The sequence below is a fragment of the Spermophilus citellus genome (assembly GCF_964194105.1).
Source record: "Spermophilus citellus genome assembly, chromosome: 8".
In the NCBI taxonomy this organism is placed as follows: domain Eukaryota; kingdom Metazoa; phylum Chordata; class Mammalia; order Rodentia; family Sciuridae; genus Spermophilus; species Spermophilus citellus.
In genome coordinates, this window is record NC_138189.1 from 19,651,049 (window position 1) to 19,670,278 (window position 19,230).

Sequence of the window (19,230 nt, forward strand, 5' to 3'; positions counted from 1 at the left end):
ATGAGACACTGTCTGAAATTTCAATTTAACTGGGAGTCTTTTTTTTTTAAATTTGGCAAATAAATAAAAATAAATTAGAAAGCATATGCCCAAGTTTTGAAGAGTCTGCCAAATTGTGTTTTCCATAGTGTTGGCACTGATAGACCCAACCTGATCTTTTATTAAAATTGGGAGCCATCTTGCCACAAAGCCATGAAAAGCTAATTTCTGCTTTACTATAAATTACTGCAAATTCTGAACCTGCTTGGAATGCCTGCCCGGGCCTTGAACTCACCCATGCCTGGCTCTCTGACCAGATAGCAGCCCTCTCTGAAACTTGTGACACCTCATAAATATTGGCCTTCCCTGGCCAGACAACGACCCTCTCTGAGGCTCTAATGGTCTTCATAAATTCTGATGTTGGGGCCAGCAAAAAAAAAAAAAAAAAATGTAAACTACCATTAGTGTGATGCTTGTCAGAGTTCTGTTATCTGTAACCCCCCTTTTGTGTAACTTTCTGGGCTATAAAGCTGGGCTGTAGGAAACGTGGGGCGGCTGTTTTGTTCCCGCCGTTTGGGGAGGGAAAGGCAGCCCGGCCGGTTGAAATAATAAGCTTGCTTTAATTTGATTTTAATTGGAGTCAGTGGTCTTTTCTTGCGTCCTGGTCTAACAGCACCACTCACTTTTCCACCAGCAGCTAAGGTGAGATCAGTAGCCTCACAGCACTGCTTGGGATGGTCTGTCTTCTTGGCTTTGTGTAATGGTATCTCAATGTGGTTTTAATCTGCGTCTCCACAGTGACTAATGATGTTAAGCATAGTTTTGATCTGCTTATTTACTATCCCTAAGCTTGGTGAAGAGACTGTTCAGTTCCTTTTCCATTTAAAAATGTTTTTGGAATGGGCTTTTGATCTTTGATAATTGGATTGTAAGTGTTCTTCGTGTTTTCTATTTATAAGTTCTTTGACATATGTATGTTTTACAGATATAGTCTGGAGGCTTGGGTCTTCATTTTTGTAGCACTGTTTTTTGAAAAGCAAGAGTTTTCCATTTTGATCAAGTCCAATGTATTGATATTTCTCTTTTCTAGTTCATGGTGTTTTGTGTCCCATTCAAAAAGTCCTTGCCAAGTTCAAAGGGAATAGTTTCTCCTAGAAGTTGTATAATTTGACCCTGAACATTTAAGTCCATGATCCTCAAGTGTGTGATTCTATTTCTGGAATAACTGTCCCATCCTGTGTATCTATATGTTTATATTTATGCCAACACCACACTGTCTTAATAATTCTAACTCTCTAGTTAAAGTCTGGAAATCAAATAGTGTTAGTTTTCCAACATTGCTTTAGCTGTTCCAGGTTCTTTGCATTTCCTTATAAATTGTCGACTCCAGCTGGCAATTTCTACAAAAAGCAAAAATCCTGCTGGGATTTCGCCTGGAGTTACGTTACATCTATGAAATCAATTTGGAGATTACTTACATCTTGAAAATATTAAGTCTTTTGATCCATGAAAATGGAACATCTCTCCATTTTATTTATGGTTTTACCGTTTGTCCTCAGTACTGAATATAGGTCTTACAAATCTTTTGGGAAATTTTCTCCCTAGCTCTTATTTCCTGATGTCTTGTAAATATTTTTATTAAAATTTTACATGTTAGTGATTTATTGCTAGTATATCAAAACAAGTTAACTTTGGAAACTGCAACCTTTTAAGATCATTTGATTTTTTATGTTTTTTTTTAAATATTCCTTAGGATTTAAATTTTTTAAAAATTTGACACAGAATTTCTAGTACAATACTGACTAAAAGTGGTGAGAAGAGGACATCCTTGCTTTGTTCCTGCTATGTTTGGATCCTAATGTTCCCCAAAGACCGTGTGCTGTAGGTTTAGTCACCAGCCTCTGGCTCTTTTGGGAAATGGAGGAACCATTAAGAGGTGGAGCCTAGTGGAAGGAAGCTAGGGCACTGGGAGCATGCACTTGAAGGGAATGTGGGACCCCAGCCACCATGAGGTAAACAGGCCTTCTCCACCATGGGTACCCTCCATGATGAGTGTGCCACCACACCCCCAAAAGCAACAAGGCCACCTGACCTTGGGCTGAAACCTTTGAAACTGTGAGCCCAAATGCACTTTTGCTCCATGTAAATTGATTTTTCTCAGGTGTTTTGTCACAGTAATGTAAAGCTGACTAACACAGTTCCAAATCCTAGGGAAAAAGCATTCAGTCTTTTGCCATCACATATAATGTAGTCATAGGTTTTCTTGTATATTCCCTTTATCAGACTGAGAAAGTTCTCTTCCCTTCCTTATTTCTTGTATATTTTTATCATAAAGGAATATTGAATTTTGTCAAAGGCTTTTTCTGCATTTATTAAGATGATCACATTTTATCCTTTGTTTGACTGTTATCATGATGAAATATATTGACTGACTTCAAATGTTAAGTAATTTTGTATTCCTGTGATAAGCTATTCTTGATTATAATGTTTTATCCTTTTAGTTAATTGCTTGTCTCAATTTGCTAATATTTAGTTAAAGATTTTGTGTCGATGAAGGCTATTGATCTAAGTTTAGGATTCTTTTCTTGTAATACTTAGTCCGATTTTGATAATAAGGTAATGTTGGCCTTATAATTTCAGAAGTATTTTCTTCTATTTTTCTGAAAGTTAGCAGTACATTTTCCTGAAATGTCTGATAGAATTCAGCACTGAAGCTATCTGGGCTCAAAATTTTCTTTTTATGATTTTTAAATTATGAATTCAATTTCCTTAAACCTGTAGACTTTTCAAGTTATCTATTCTTAAGTTAACTTTAGCAGTTTTATGTCTTTCAAGAAATTTTCCATTTTAGTTAATTTGTCAAAATTATTAGCATCAAGTTTCCATAATGTTCTCTTATTACCCTTTTAATGCCTGTATGATTTGTAACAATGTCTTTCTTTTATTCCTGCTACTGGTAATTTTGTGTCTTTTCTACTAAGAGTTTTATCAAATTTGATTTTTTCTCCCCAAAGAACCAATATTTGGTTTCATTGATTTTCTGATATTTTCTGGTTTTGATTTTACAGATTTCTTCTCTTTATTATTTCTTTCCTTCTGCTTACTTCAAGTGTAGTTCCATCTTTTTCCTCATGGCCTGGAAGACCACTGGTTAGAGATCTACCTAACTTTGTTATAAACGTTCACGTTATGAAGTCCCACAAATGTTGATGTGTTGTTTTTACTATCATTTAGTTAAAAATATTTTTTCTTCCCCTTTGTTATTTCTTCTTTGTTCAGTGGATTATTTAGCAGTGAGTTCTTTATTGTAGTGGTTTTGGTTTTGTTATTTCTAATGTATTTTCACTGTTGTCAGATAACATGTTCTGTAAGATCTCTATATTTTGAAACATAGTAAGGCTTGCTTTACGGGTCTGGATAGGGTCTACCTTGGTGAACATTCCTGTGCCTCTACAAAGAATGTTTATTTTATAATTTGGGGGCATAGTATTTCATAAATGTTAATTTGATTAAGGGGGTTGAGAGTGTCACTGAGATCTTCTGTATACTTACTGCTTTTAGTTCGTTCTATTGCTGAGAGAAATGTATTAAAGCCTCCAACTATAACCACAGATTTGTCTCTCTGTTCAGATTTATATCAGGTTTTGCTTCAGACATTTTTCATTATGTATATGTGTATGTATGTATATATATGAAATCTTCTTCATATACTGATCTTCATCCTCTTGTTGATGAAGGCATCTAACTTTCTTATTCACTGTGCCTTTTAATAATATGTTACTCTTGGGCAACTATATTATATGCTCAGCCTCTAAGAGCAACATACCACAGACTGGGGTTTTAAAACAGCAGGAATGTCTTTCTCACAGTTGCAGAGGCTGGGCAGTCCCAGGTCAAGGTGGGTGTTCTTCTAAAGTTCTGTCGGTGGGACCTTAGGTGGCTGCCATCTTGTGAGCTTTCGTGGCTTCTTGTATCTCCTCTTCCATGGGCACTGATCTCATTGTGAAGCATCACCCTTATGACCTCATCTAACCCTAATTACCTCCCAGAGGCCCTGACTCTAAGTCCCATCACGTTGGAGGTTAGGCTTCAACATATGAATAGGGTGGGGAGACATAAACATCTTGTCCATAACAAAAATACTACACATTTTCAAAGGCTTGCTTTTTGGATTTTTCTAATTACCAAATCCAGTTAAGCTCATCAGATCTGATGTTTTCTCACCAGATTGTTCTCTGCCTGTCTGTTGGCTCATCAAGCACCATCTTCCTGACATGAGAGCTTTTGCATCCTGTAAAGAACGCTTCAGCATAACTCATTTAGGAGAAACGAAGGCTTCCTCATTCTGCTAAAGTCACAGTGAAAGTCCAAAAGCCAGAGAGTCTTTGGCGCACCAAAAGTCCTTGCTTCCCAGGAATGTCAGGCTGCCCGATGTGACTGACACAGCATGGGAGACTGGGCTTCCCGTGTGTCTTGTCTTCTTGGCTGCCCTGACCCGTGTCAGATCCCGCTCAGCACTGCATGCAGACATGTTGATCATCTGAGGTAGTTTTGTCCAAAACGGTAACGTAGGGTAAACTTGGCTTACACCTGCAGAGTCTCTCTCCCTGCTTTACAGTTAAAACACCTGCCAGTCATCACGCCCAGAATCGCCGTCCGTGACAGGAAGGACAAGAGCTGGCACTTGAGTTCCTGGAGGAACGTGAATATTCCTCCCTTTATCACCCTCTCCCTCTCCCTCGTCGTCCCTCTCCTGTATCTGTGACCCTTCAACCTTCTGGAACCGAGAAGCTGATTTGTGAGCAAAGCTCCCTCTTCTCCACTCTTGGGCCATTAAATAAAGCCTTTTTTTTTCCTCTCCAACATTCATCTCTCAGATACTGATTTTTCTGTGGGATGAGCCTCCGAACTTGGGTTCAGTAACACCTGATTATCTCACTAACACTCTCAGTTTGACATGCGATTTAGGTCTGTGGTTCTGAACCAGGACAATTTTGCTTCCTCCAATCCCACTCCAGGGGACATTTGGTAATGCCTGGAGATTTTTTTGGTTGTCACAATTTAGGGGGTGCTACTAGTACTTAGTAGAGTACTAAGTTCAGGTTAAGGAACCCAGTACTTAGTAGAGTACCAATAGCTCTGAGGTTAAGGAACCCAGGTTTACAGCTTGTGTGTATGCTGAAGAGAAAAGCATGTGCGTGCGTGTGTATGCATATGTGGGTGTGCATACGTGTATATGTGTGTTGTATAGACATACTGTGTTAGCTTTTTCACTGCCATGACTAAAAAAACCGACCAGCACAAATGTAGAGGAAGAAAAGTTTATTTGAGGGCTCACAGTTTCAGAGTTTAGGCTGGCTCCATTCCTTAGGGCTTGAGGTGAGGCAGGACATCATGTCGGAAGAGTGTGGTGGAGGGAAACAGTTCACACGATGATCAGAAGGCAGAGAGAGAAGTCTCCACCTTGCAGATACAAATATATACCCCAAAGCCAGGCCCAATGCCCACCTCCTCCAGCCACACCCCACCTGCCTTCAGTTACCACTCAGTTAATCCCGTCAGGGGATTAATGTACTGATTGGGTCAAGGCTTTCACAACCCAACCATTTCTCCTCTGAACCTCTTACATTGTCTCACGTGAGCTTTTGGGGGACACCTCACATCTAAACCATAACATATACATACAAATGAATCTGTGTGTGTGTGTGTTTGCTCACGCGTACGAGTATGTGTGTGTACACACATGCATTTGGTATTCTTTCAGGGTTTGGTCTTTAAACAGATCGTACTGACATATATATTTAATTCAGTTTCTCACTTTTTCCACTGCCAGCATATTTTTAATATCTCTGTTTTTATAAATATGGTCTCTCCACTTTCTGCCTGGTGCATCACTTACCCCTGGACCTCAGGGGCCCAGGTGACTCCGTCTCCTTGCCCTCTCAAACACTGCTGGGATGTCATCCTCCCTACACGGATCTCTTAGTGGGTCTGTGCAGACTGGGAGGACTGTTTGGGGCTGGGCTTCCCAGGTCATGACACCCTCCCTAGGTAGATTCTGCCACATTATTCACGAGTCTTCTGCACAACCCGTGAGGCATGAGAGGTTCTGTGTCCACTTATTCTTAATGTGTTCTCTGTATTTCTATGATACGGTGGGCGTGAACTGCTCTTTTGATTTTAATATTTACTTCCTTGACTTCAAGTTAGGTGAAGCAGTCCTTCATCCTCTTTAAGTTATGGTGTCTTTCTGTGAATTGCTCAACTATGTGCTTGGAATCATCTTTTCTCCTGGGTTTTCCGCTTGCTGCACAGCTGATTGATGAGCAGGCTTTGTTCTTTGTTGGATGTTTTGTAGAGATGCTTCAGTCACCTACCCACCGACGCTGTTGGGTTCTTTCTTGAATAGAAATCCCTCATTTACAAAGAAGGGAGCTCTACTTATATTTGCATATTGTTTAAGAAATTCTTTTCTCACTTAAAAATGCATAAAACATTATCTTAAATTCTCTACAACTAGCCTTGTAGTTCTACCATCACAGCTACGTTTTTATCCACTAGCCCTTTATATCTATAACAAGAGAATTTCAATCTTAATTTTCAAAATGTAATTGGCCAATTTGCTAACTATATGCTAAATATTCTTCTTACCCCCAATTAATTTGTGATTCCACTTTATTGTACAAAATTCCCATCTGCTCCTAGGTTCTATATCCTTTTCCCTTAATCTTTGTCTAGTCTTGCACTACTGCCCCGCTGTTTCTGTTACTGTGACTTTGTACTATAACAATGTGTGGCAGGACAATTCCTTTCCCTCATTTTCCTTCAAACTTTACATTGCTGTCTGTGGACTTCTATTCTTTCATATAAATTCAATAATCACTTTGTCAATTCCTCATATATTCACAAAATCAGGATTTGGTTGGGAGACCCATAAATTTATGAGTGAATTCTGAGGAAATTGTATACAGACTTGTATGTTGTTATTCCATCTATGAACATGGTATATTATTTTATTTATATTTTCTATGTTCTGTAGTAGAATTTCAAGATTTTCTTGGTAAAGCTCTGAGTTCATTGTTTAATTACTAGACCCTTTATAGTTGTAGACGAAACCTTATTTATCTTTAATATTGCTTAATATTTCATTTTCTAATCAAGTTATTGCTGGTGTAGGAAAAGACTATTGTTTTTTTTTAATTTATTTTTATTTTGTGGGTGCTTTACTACTGAGTACATCCCCAGTCCTTTTGTACTTTGAGACTGGGTCTTGCTAAATCCCTCAGGTGGGCCTCAAACTTGTGCTCCTCCTGCCTCAGCCTCCAAGTCACTGGGTTTTCAGTGCACCACTCACCTTGCTATTGATCGTTTTAAACAGATGTTTTGTCCTGAAACTTTGTTGAAAACTTTATCAAGATTCTGAATGACCCACAGCTTGGCATCTTCCTCTCCCAAAGAGTGGAAGGGAAGACCACCACTTCTCCAGCTCTCCAAGGATTAGCAGTGATCAAACAATCCATGAATCTGGAGGTCTCTCTGAGACTTGCTGAAACGAAGTCATTAGTTTGAAGAGAAGGAAGTCCATGGGCTGTAACTTGAAATGCTTTCGTGAAGGGCATAAGTGGCCTAGGTGTAAGGCAACAGGAAGTGGTGGGGCCTGGGGCAAGCCAGAAAGCACTGGCTCTATCCAAAAGGGAAGGATCTCTTCAGCCTCACCTACTTCTTGCCACCCAGTAGCAAAAGCCCAGGTTTTTCACACCTTTACATTTTTAAGGAGAACCTCATATGATGGATTATAACATGTTGGCAACTACTTAAAACTTTAAAAATTACCAGGTGGGCCCCCCCCCCAAAAAAAAATCATATCTACGGGTTAGATTTGTTTCCCAATCGACTGGCCCGCAGCCTCTGGTTTAAGAATATATGGAGTGGAGGGACAATAGGGCAGTAACCTAATGTCACCTTTGAACCTGGCCTTTCCGTTCCCTCTTTCCTTTCCACCCACTCTGCGCTGTGTTTTCTGGGCGGGTTTTTACTCCAGCCACTGGGACACCAGCTTTGGGGAACTTAGTCTAGAACTTAGGAGAGAAGGGGACGGTCAGTGCAGGAGAAGGTGTGGGTTAGACCCAGAAAATTCAATCTTGAGGGGTCCCCAGAGAACGGAAGTGTAAGAGGGGTCTGAATTGACAATTAGTCCTCCAGCTTGACGGAGGCGGCTGGCCCCGGAGCTCTGCCCGCATTTCTAGCCTTGAGTGGACAACTGGAGCAGGCTAGGCTGGCTCCATGCGTCCACGGTCTGCACTTGAACCATCCTCTCCTGTTGTTCTAGGTGGGACAACAGGCTGATTGTCCCCAGTCCCTTAGAATGTGACGGTATTTGGAGATGGAGTCTTTAGAGAAGTGATGAAGGTAAAATGAGGTCCAGTGTCTGGAACCTCATCCAACGGGACTGGGGAAGGATCTATTCATTATTAGAAGAGATTCGGACCCACGCAGGGAAGACCATATGAAGACACCGAAGAAGACCATCTGCAAGCCAGGGAGAGGACGTAGGAAGAACCACTCCTGCCAACACCTTGATCTTGGACTTCTGTCCCCCAGAAGTGTGATAAAATAAATTTCTGTTGTTTGAGCCCCTCAGTAAGTAGGGCTTTGTTACGGAAGCCCTCCCGAATGAATGCACTTGGGTTTCTTGGAAACTGGAGTACAGAGTTGGGTGTGAGGACTGTGGGGAAATCCTGTAAGTGAGGAGGATACAAATGGGCACAGTGAGAAGTTGGGTTCAGTGAGATAGAGCTCTGGAGTTGTTCTGAATTGAGGCATGGGGACAGTTTTCCCATAGGAATCATTCTCATGAAGGGAGACGGTATGATCTTACTCCCAGTGTCTGGAGACACTCTTGGCTGTCACAACTGGGGAAGGAGGAAGGAGTGAGGGAAGAGGGCAGTATGTGCTACTGGCCTATAGTGGGTTGAGGGCAGGATTCTGCTTAACATCCTATCCTACAACACAGAGCCACTTGTCTCAAGTGTCAATAGTACTGAGACTGAAAAACTCCTCCTGTATCAGCAGCCACGGGCTGCTCTTGCAAGGGCATACCGCTGGCAGATCCCACAGCTAAGGAAGATGCCCAGCAAGCAACCTAGGTTCCCAGCAGCTGGGGAGTGGAGTGTTTGCCTTGAAGAGTGGTTCTGAGCAGGGCAAAGAGCCCACTGTCTGGCCCCTGAGATTTCTTTTTCTAACAAATATAACAACCAACCTTGTTCAGGGTACACACATGATCTCTGTTAAGCCTCGTGTGAAGCCCAAGAGGTGATAAGATACTCCTACTCCCATTTTATAGTACAAGAATCTGTGACCCAGAGAGTAATCAATGCCCGAGGTTACTGAGCCAGAAGGTTTCAGAACCGGAATTTGCACTCCGGACAGCTAGACTCCAAAGTCTGGCTCTTGTGCAAATCTCGAAGGCAACCTTTGTAAAACAGAGCAATTAACACAGCAGAAACAAGGCCAACTGCAGGCTTAACCTAGATTAACATAAAGCTCAGCCTCAGAGCAGCCAGAGGTCCCTGAACAATATGTGGCACTGCAAACATCACGGGGCCAGACCTTGAGCTCAGGGTTCCTGGAAAGAAGTTTCCTGCCACCTTTATATCCACAAATGATAATGGGTTACCAGAAATAATCTCTCATAAGGAGGACTTTTTCTTTCTTCTCTCCCTCTTTTTTTTAATCTCACTCAGGGAGAATGTATGAATTTAGCACTTTGTATGATAACCGCAGAAACTATAAAAAAAGGGCACTTTCCAGTAGTCGATTGTATAAAAATAATTTTATTTACTACTGTAAATAAAGTAGTGCAAAGAGTAGTTTAACCCCACAATATTGCATTACTGATTTATTTTTACTACCTTAGCAGCATACAGTATAACGACACTCTGCTCTTCCTTGCCCTCTTATACACACACACACACACACACACACATGCACACACACACACACACACACACACACACCCCTATACAGACTCAGGCAGGCATCAGGGGTGGGGATGAGACTATGAGCTACAGGCTTGGTTTCTGCATATTCCATTGCGGCCGGTCTATTCTAATGGGTAATTCATGGAGAAGACTACACTTAAATACTAAGAATTTTCTGGATGATATTTTATGGATTGCAATTGAAACATAAAAGATATCCAACAATGTCATCAAGTGGTTTGGAAGCACTATGACCCTAGAAAAATTCAAGGAGAAAAATGTAAACCAATTTACAAAGCCATTATCTTTCCTGCACTTCCAGCCACAAACTAGTTCTTTCAAGGTTCCTTATAACCTCTGGGTTTTGGAAGTCAAAGATTAAATTGGACTTTGAGGAGCAGGCTCTGGCAAACATGGGCACTGAAACATTATCTACCTTGTGCAAAAGTCAGTTTTCTGTTCTCTGATAAAAGAGAATGAACAAAGGACGAAGACTCTTCAAAATGCCTCTCTGTGTCAAAGAATCCAGATGAGCCACAAGCAAAACTGTGACTCCCCAAACACACGATCACAAGAACAGAAGTTTATGGGGTCCAGTGAACCTCCCCAGATGTCCCTCTGACCAAGATGTTCCTTGGATTTCTTTGAGAACTTTTGGTATGACCACTGTCTGCTCTGGGTACTTCCTTGTAATTTGAGTTTTTTAAAAAAATCACACCAAGTGCAAAATTTGCATACAGTGGACAAGATTTTTAAGGTGTTTATCAGGGTAATGCTCTGGCCCTAGCCTCCCAATACCGGCTGTCGAAGGGATCATTGCTCAAGTGGAGAGACCTGGAGTGCACAGTTCACCCACGTGGCTCTGGGTTATTAGTGACTGTGGACTCGTCCTGGTCAGAGGCGTCGGCAGCGGAAGACACAGCTGTAGTTGCAGTGGAAGAGGTGGGGCCTGGGGCGGCCCGGGCTGGTGCTGGAGGAGAACCACTGGCTGCAGAGACACATGCACAACAAGGCTGAATATTCAGAACAGAACCTTTAGGACACCCAACCGCACCCAGACTCTAGCAAGCCCGGGAGATGCTTCTAGCCCAGTGCCGCTGACACTAAGCTGAAGGCAACCTTGGAGTCATTCCCTAGGTTCTTGGAACTTTGGTGTCCCCTGCTGTAAAATGGTAGACTGGAATGGATGCGCAAAGATCTCTGATGGTTCTGAAGGCCTGGGAGTCTAAGTTACTGCATTTATGCCAGAACTTACAGGGCACAGGGCTTCTGGTCCACGTTCTACCCCCACCACGATGCAGACGCAGTGCCAGTCATACATCACAGCAAGCAATGAGAAAGGAGGGTCGTTTGACTCACACTCTTATTCCGTTTGGATGGTGTGCCAAACTCAAAGCTCGTTATTTAAATTCATGTGCATAAGGCTTGGGTCTAATGACTTAGCAGTCTGCAATCCTGAGGAGGCTGAGCCTCTACCAGTCCTAGCGAAGCTTATGGTTTTATACTTGGTGTCAGCAGTTTCTGAATGACAGTGATTCTGCCCAGAGAGGACAGCTGACAGTGCCTGGAGACATTTTTGGTTGTCATTCGCCTGGGGTGGGGTGGTACGGCTAGCAGATAGTGGACAGAGGCCATCCAACCCAAATATCAACGGTGTTGGGCCTGATAAACCCTGCCTTAGGTGCTGAACCCAAGAAGAGCCCCCTGTTAAGACTGTGGGCCCTGGAACCTGTCTGCTTTGTTCTTTAACAGCGTGTGACCTTGGCAAGTTACCTACCCCCTACTGCCAACCCCACCTGACAGTACCCCTACCTTCTGGAGCTTTTTCAGGGCTGAATGAGTTAATGCTTACAGAGTGCTTGGAACAGTGCCTGCTGGCACATGCTACGACTAGACCTGGTCACCAGGCCAGTGTATTAAGATGTCTTGATTTCAGGTGCATGGCTTCCAGGACTGATAAGAGCTGGTGCATTTCTTTCTGGGATGCCTCCCCCCCCCCACTTTTTTTTGAGACCTCAATAGCCTGAGACAATGCATACAACAGTTTGCCTTTAAGCAGTGATATTAATTAAGCTCAGCAATATTTTTTTAGTCTTGTGCAGGTTTTAGTAAGTAGGAACACTTGTAAAGCTTCCCAAATGTCCACCCTGAAATGTGTAGATTTTAAAAAGATGTCACCACATACTGACAATCTGACTTCTAGATAAAACCCTTCAAGAGTCCATGCCCAAGTAGCTAGGGTCATCTCCCAAGGAGGAAGGTGAGGAAGGGGCCCCTGAGTCCCTGGCTCTGTACAGGACTTCTGTAAGGACTTCTCCCTGGCTCCCCTCCCAATAGCTGCAGACTCTGTGGATGCAGAGATGTCCTGAAAGAATACGACAGTGGCAGGGGGGGCCCAGGGTGTTGTAGAATGCCATGACATTTCTAGGGTCATTAAAACCATCACTCTGGCTGGTGATGTAGTGACTGCAATCTGGTGATGAGATGTAAAGACCATTTCGTGGCAGTCAGGAGACCTGGTCTGGGCAAGTCTCATTTATCTGCCACTAGCTAATAATAGGTGACCTTAGCATAGGTACAGAATGGCAGATGTTTCCCTCTAAAGTGCTTGAATTTTGTGGGCCTGGCTTTCCCCACCTGTGAATCAGGGGCTTTGAGCAGATGGTGCCCAGACCCCCTCTGACCCTAGGACCAACCTGCCTGATGATCTCTGAGGAAGTTAACACGGCACTAAAGCAAGTATTTTTAACTCAGGGGCTGTGTAAATCACCATGGTAACAAGATAAATCAGCAATCAGTTTTCCAATTAAAACAAAAAAATGCCAACGTGTAAATGTAGAAGGAACGCCTAATCAACTCGGCCACCACTTACACCTTTTGGTAAGAGCACAAAAGAAACGCCGGTGCTTCCACAGTCAGTTTATTACCGTGGAGTTAGGGACCTCGCTCCCCTCGGTGGGGGTCTGCAGTAGCTGCACAAGCCCCCCCATAGCCCATCCTATTTGTAAAGTGGCCCCTTTGTCTCTGCCCACCTGGAATGTGTGCTAATTTCATTACTGGACTTGGAGTCAAGGCAACCAGAAAAATAAGCGTGCTGTTTAAAAAATTACAGAGTATATTCCAGAGCCAAATAGAAGTGATTTGTGGATGACTGGCTGCCTGGGGGACCATTTCCTGCACATTAGTGAGAATAATCAGGAGCTGGCCCCACTGTAGCCGTGGCCACAGGCAGCTGCTGCCTGCTTTTGTATGGCTCTGGGTCTAAAAATGGTTTTTACATTTTTAAACGGGTGATCGAAAATTCAAAGAAGAGGAATATTTTGTGACATGGGGAAAATATATGAAATGTAAATGTGTCCACGGGAAAGTTTTGTCAGAAACCTGGCTGGAATGGCTTCTTCTGAGCGCTAGTGGCAGGATTGAGCTGTGACAGGGACACCCCTGAAAGCTGAAAATGTTTCTTACCTGACCCTTTATGGAAAAAAGATTGTTAACCCCTGTTGTAGAACATTGTTAGAAAAATGTCTGCAGGCCAGCTGACCAGATGTGGATGTAAAAGAATACAGGGGAACCCAGTGGGTTAACTCTGAAATGGCAGAACCTTCCCAAGAGGAGGTGCAAGGGAGAGGAGCTTGAAATCTTACGCTAAGATTTGGCTACTTCACTTGGCCGTGGGCTCAGCAGGGCCCTGTGCAGGTGTAAGATCACTGGTCTCCTAAAATATAAGATTCTTTTTTTAAAAGCACTGAAACAAAGGCACTGGCTCATCCATCAAGAGCACTGAAACCTTTCTTCCGAGTGGAGGTGCTGTGGGGTACCAAGGTGGGGCAGCCTTTGTGGAAAATCACCATGAAGTCTGCCCAGCTCAGGCTTCTGCTTTTCTCATGGGCACCAGGTTGTGGCATTTTACTTTAAGTAGCAATATCATTAACTAGAAGTTTAGAGAACAGGAAAAGAGTAGGGAAAGGCTTAGTTAATCTTGCTTATATTAGCTTACTCTTTTTTATTTTTTTGGTACTGAGGATTGAGCTCAGGGGCGCTTAACCACTGACTGAGCCACATCCCCAGCTGTTTACATTTTTTTATTTTAAAATACAGTTTTGCTAAGTTCCTTAGGGCCTTGCTAAGTTGCTGAGGCTGGTTTTGAACTTGTGATCCTCCTGCCTCAGCCTCCCAAGCCACTGGAATTATAGGTATGCACCACTATACCTGGCTCATCTGAACTCTTTTTAAGAGAACAGCAGGCTAACCACTTGGCTGGATAGGAAGCATTGGCTTACATGAGAAATGCACCAACCGGGCTGGCCTGGCCTTAGGTTCCTGGTGGTACCTCAGAGCTGGTGGATCCATAAAGTTTATGCTGCTATTACAGGCTGGGTATCCCTTATCAGAAATGCTCAAACCCGGAAGTGTTTCAGACTGCAGATCTTTTTGGATCTTGGAATACTTGCACATACATGACATATCTTGGGGTGTGACTCAAGTCTAAGAATGAAATTCATGTATGTTCATAAAACCCTATTCACAGCTTGAAGGTCATCATATAGGATATTTTCAGGGCACCTGTGTTTTGACTGCGACCCATCACAGAAGGCACATGTGGAACTTTCCCTTTGGGGCATTATGTCAGTGCTCAAGAAGTTTCAGATTTTGGAGCCTTTCAGATTCTGGATGTCTTGGATGGGGACTCTCAATGGCCTTTAAGGAGGCAGGAGTCTGTCTTTGAAAGGTGGTTCCTGCCATCCCTTTGCCGTCCTTTGAGCAGCCCGCGGGCTCCAGGTCTTTTGCTTGGGGGGAGGTTTGGGGCAGGCAGAGGTGAACAAGGCTCTAGACATACTTCACTTTGGGATTTTTTTTGTTTTGATTTTTAAAGCCTGCTCCATTAGGGCAATTATGCTTGGCGTCCTTGACAGGGAGGGAGAGGGAGAGTGCTTTTGAGAGGAAGCGAGGCAGGGAAAAGAGCTTTCTGGAGTCTGGAAAGGGGCTGGGCCTGTCTGTGGCTGGACCGCAGCAGGCCCTCTCCTGGCCCCTGCAGCAATCTGCAGCAGGACTCAGAGCAAAGGCTGATGGGGCCAGACTTCAGCAAGAACTGGAGCTGCCAGGTGACCCATCCAAGGGACATCTGAGGGACCTAGAGGGACAGAGTAGATCTGGGGCCATGTGTGTTCTGTGCTTAGGCCAATTAAGTGCCCCTTGGGCTGTCCAAAACCAGGGACCTTTGCACTACTCCGTGAGGCCTTAGCCTCTGGAAAGAGAGAGCTCAAGGGAATGGAAGCCGGCCGTCAGCGAGGTCCCTTGAAGGGGCCTTGAAGTGCAGTGTTTGTGGAGTGCCTCTTGCTGTTTCAGTGCTTTAAAAAAAGAACCTTATATTTTAGAAAGAGTCACACAGCACAGAAAAGCATGCGGCTCTGGCAATGCTCTGCTACTGAGGCCAACCAAACTCCTGAAGTGCAGGCGCTACCTGGTTCGGCACGCTTCTATCACAGGTGAAACACCCGGGGGACATTCCTGGGGGCTCCCAGCTAATGTCAGTGGAATCCTCAGAACCATGTACCGTGTCGCCAGACTTGGTCCTCTCAGCTACGACAGGAGTAGGTGCACTGCTCTGCATGCTGTTTGACAGAAGAGGAACCTGAGGTGCAAGAGGCTCCCTCCCTCGCCCAGAACCACAGCCTGATTCTCACAGCGCTGGGGCTGCTCACTGCTGTCCTGCACCGCCAGCCTTCTGAACGCAGGACAGTTCCATATGACAAAGGCTGTGGTGTGCTGGCTGTATATCCCAGAGCTGGCAACCCTAGCAGGAGAGTGAAGGGGGTTGGAGCTGGACACAGAATGGACGGCAAGAGCCTCCATGATGAATTGTTAATTTTTAAAAACAATTAACTGGAAAAAAGGCAAATCATGACAAAGATGGCTGTCTTCTGGCAGCAGTCCTCAGCAGTCCTGAGCCTTCTGCTGTCACAGGTTCAGCCCTGTGCCTACCCCCCGTCCCCACCCTACGGCTTTGGCCAGCCCCTGCTGCTGTCCTCCCCTTCGGTGGGGCAGGTCCTGGGCCCTTGGGTGCCATCAGCTCCCTGGAGAGACACTAGCAGCAGAAGCTTTGGCCCCTATCAGCCCAGCAGCTGCCCCTCCTCCCTCCTGTGTCTCTGTCACCTGCCACAGCACTCCCAAGGTCACCTGCTCTGCTGTGCTGATGAAGAACCTCCCTATTTCACAGCGACTGACCGTTTGCACTTAGCATAAGTGCAAGTCACAGCAGGAAGGTACCCAGGCCCTCACTCCCGATGTGACTTCTGTCGGGGTGGCAGGTGCCCCTGTGGGGCCCCCTTCTGTAAATGAGAGATTTTTTCCTTTGACTTTTGCCCTTACTGGCCAAAGTCCAGGCTGTGGAACAGCCATGTGGGCATCGCCTTGGAGCAGGTTAGAAACGCCCCCAGACCCCAAATCAGAACCTGCCTTTAATACAATCCTTGTGAGACTCCTGTGCACTTAAAACTAAGGAGCTAGAATTTACATACGGAAAAGGTTATTTTATTAGAACTGATTACTTTGGATTTCTTTATATTCCTGTTGTGACATTCTATTGGTGTAGGTTAATTATCAGGATTTCACTTCAAGTGGAAAAGTGTTCCAGAATATCCTTGTGTGAGGGAGCAGTGGGTTCAAGACAGTCGATAATCATTGTTTTAAAGTATTGTGATTCTGAAAAATTGTCGGCCAGTCTGTGGCCCTACATTTCTCTTGCCTTTATTTGGTCTTTGGGAAGCTATTTCACCTCTTGGGCCTCAGTTTCCTCATCTGTCTAATGAAGGGCAAAGAGTGAAATGGTTTTCAAGATTTTTTCTTGGTCAAGAGGCAAGGAAGCAAGTGCCAGAAGAGGCAAACGAAAGAGTTGAAAAAAGCCAGGAAAATGTGTGAAAGAAGCGAGAAGACGCTGGCAGGGCCTGGAGGGCCCGGGCGACCCGAGTGCGGAGACAGGAGAGGGGCCGCCTCTGATGGCAGCAATCCCCGCCACCCATGAATTTTCATGGCCACCAGCTGGCACGGAATCATAAAGACGATTTCGGCGCCTCTGATGGAGCCACATTCGTAATCATCAGCACAATATTTCCACAGAGTCAAAATGACAAAGATAATTTGAAATGGAAAACAGACAAGATGCAAAATAAATGTCTTCTACCTGGTGACAAATGCCGGGGTGGGGGGGTGACTTATCGCCCAGCAGTGAAGGAGGCAGCCAGCCTGGGAGGGCCTGGAAGGGCTGCCTGTGACTCCTCAGGCAAAGCAGGGAGGTGATCGGGACAGCAGGGGCCTTGTTCCTTTTGCTGTTCATTGTCTGCTACACAAATAACAGCTAGGCCGAGGCTCCAGGGCCTTTCTCACCCTAATCGACCCATTTGTGAATGTCACTGTTGGCCTTGTGAGTCACCATGTCCTTCTGGAACCATCCAAGATGGCGAGAAGCTGGAGTTCTCACAAGAGGCGTCTGTAGGTTTGAGTACCTGGGAGGTGGGAGCTGCTTGGCAGGACAGGGTGGGTCCCCCCACTCAGCCTACAGTGCAACAGGGGAAAATGAGTAGCTCACGCTTATCGAAAGGGCCACGGATGCCAGAGAATGAAAGAGCAGGCTTCGAACTACACATGTCTTTCCAGCAGTGTGGTGCATTCAGCCCCTCCCCACACCCACGGCAGAATCTGCATTTAATATTATTCCTGCAGGATTCTTGCACCCATTAAAATTCAGAAGCACTAGGCTAAAATTTTACATATGGAAATGGATAATATTTTATTGCAATTTTAAACATTTCCCTTTATATTACTATTAGGGCATCGTCTCAGTTCACTTTTCTTTTTCATATTTTATCTCTCTGGAAGTAGCAAGTATCAGATGAATGAGAAATTGGGAGATCAGTTAGGTTAAGTAACTCACCAGAAGTCACACAGCTAATGAGTAGCCAAGTCTGGACTTTAAGCCCAAATAGAAGTGACTGGGACATCGCTCCCCTAACTACCAACTCAACTCAGAAAAGTAACAGTGATGCAGTGGAAACACAGCTAGGTGACGTCCTCCTCGGCCCCTCCCTTCGTGTCCCCGTGGCTGGGGAGGTTTGTGCGATGTGTATTTGCTTGTCTCCTCACACCTTTGCTTATTGGACTGGAACAAAAGGGAAGGCCTAATGCAGGAGGGGCTTTTGAGCTGGGTTTGCAGAGGTACAATTTTGCTAGACGATGTATTTTCAACAGGAGAGGATATTTTGGTTCCATTTCTTTAGCTTTTTAAAAAATCCTTACTTTGAAAAATCTATTAGTTTTGTGACCTCCTGGCAGCCAGGGAGTATGACACGCTCCTGGGGGTCCCCATGCTGTGCATGCCCAAGCTGAAGTCGGGCCGTGGCACCCTGAGGGTGTGGGGAGGGAGTGCCCCCCTCCCCCGGACGCGGTGGCTTTGAGAAGGCTTTACCTGAGACGTCCCGGAAGTGCTGTACTGTCCCAGCGATCACCACAGACAGCAGGAAGGTTCCCAGAAAGTAGATCTGCAGACACCAGAAGCACGCCTCAGATGACTGACCCAGGCAGGGGCCACAGGGCAGGGCTGCAGGGACTGTACCTACCAGGGCAGAGTGCAGGACAGCGCCCCAGATAAGCCGCAGGTGGAGGTACCCCCAGGCCAGGGAGCAGGGGCTGAAGGACTCCTCGCTGCTGTGGCTCCAGCACCTGCCGACAAAGCCAGCCTCCGTCAGGTGGGCGACTTGGTGGCCCTTCCCACGACCGGCCTCTCCAGAGCTCACACCTGCACGCCTCTGCTCTTGCACACGCGAGCACACTCTCAGTGAGGGGCGCGGGAGCAAAGGCACTTCAGTACTCTGCGCCTCACCTGGATTTCTGAGATCCTCGAAGAAATCTGAGGAAAAGGTCACTTGCACCCTTCGTTATGAAGGATTACACAGAGCAAGGGGCCTGTTAGAACAGCATTTCTGTTGGAGTGTCTGTCCAAAGTCCAGAGACAGGAATGCCTCCCTATCTTTCAGAATCAGATGCCTGGCTTTTTTTTTTTTTTTCCACTGTCATGGAAAACCTTGGTCAGCACTTGAACTTCAGATCAAGCACATTGTATATCATGAGCCTCAGAGACTGGAAAAGGAAGACACGTGGCTTTGGCTAACTGTTCACTACTAGAAGCAAATCCTGGGCCCTTTCTCTAACAATTGACATCACAAAATAAGAACTGAATCAAGAAACAACTCCCACCTCCTTGGGTCCCCCAGATGCC

General features: G+C 44.8%; 1 protein-coding gene across 3 annotated transcripts in view; it reads right to left on the bottom strand.

Annotated features, from left to right (window-relative positions):
• The window catches only part of SEL1L3 (SEL1L family member 3), a 145,769-nt gene that overhangs the window by 36,470 nt on the left and 90,069 nt on the right, over nt 1–19,230 (bottom strand). Inside the window, exons 22-24 of one of the 3 annotated variants that reach the window (XM_081303558.1) lie at nt 18,572–18,674; nt 18,421–18,493; nt 9,793–10,947 (exon numbers count right to left, since the gene is read on the bottom strand). In XM_081303558.1, the coding sequence (XP_081159684.1) occupies nt 10,808–10,947; nt 18,421–18,493; nt 18,572–18,674 (316 nt within the window). In that variant the 3' untranslated portion in view covers nt 9,793–10,807. Of the gene's footprint in view, nt 1–9,792; nt 10,948–17,734; nt 18,115–18,420; nt 18,494–18,571; nt 18,675–19,230 lie in introns of those variants that run through there. The other 2 variants (XM_081303560.1, XM_081303559.1) reach the window with 2 other exon arrangements.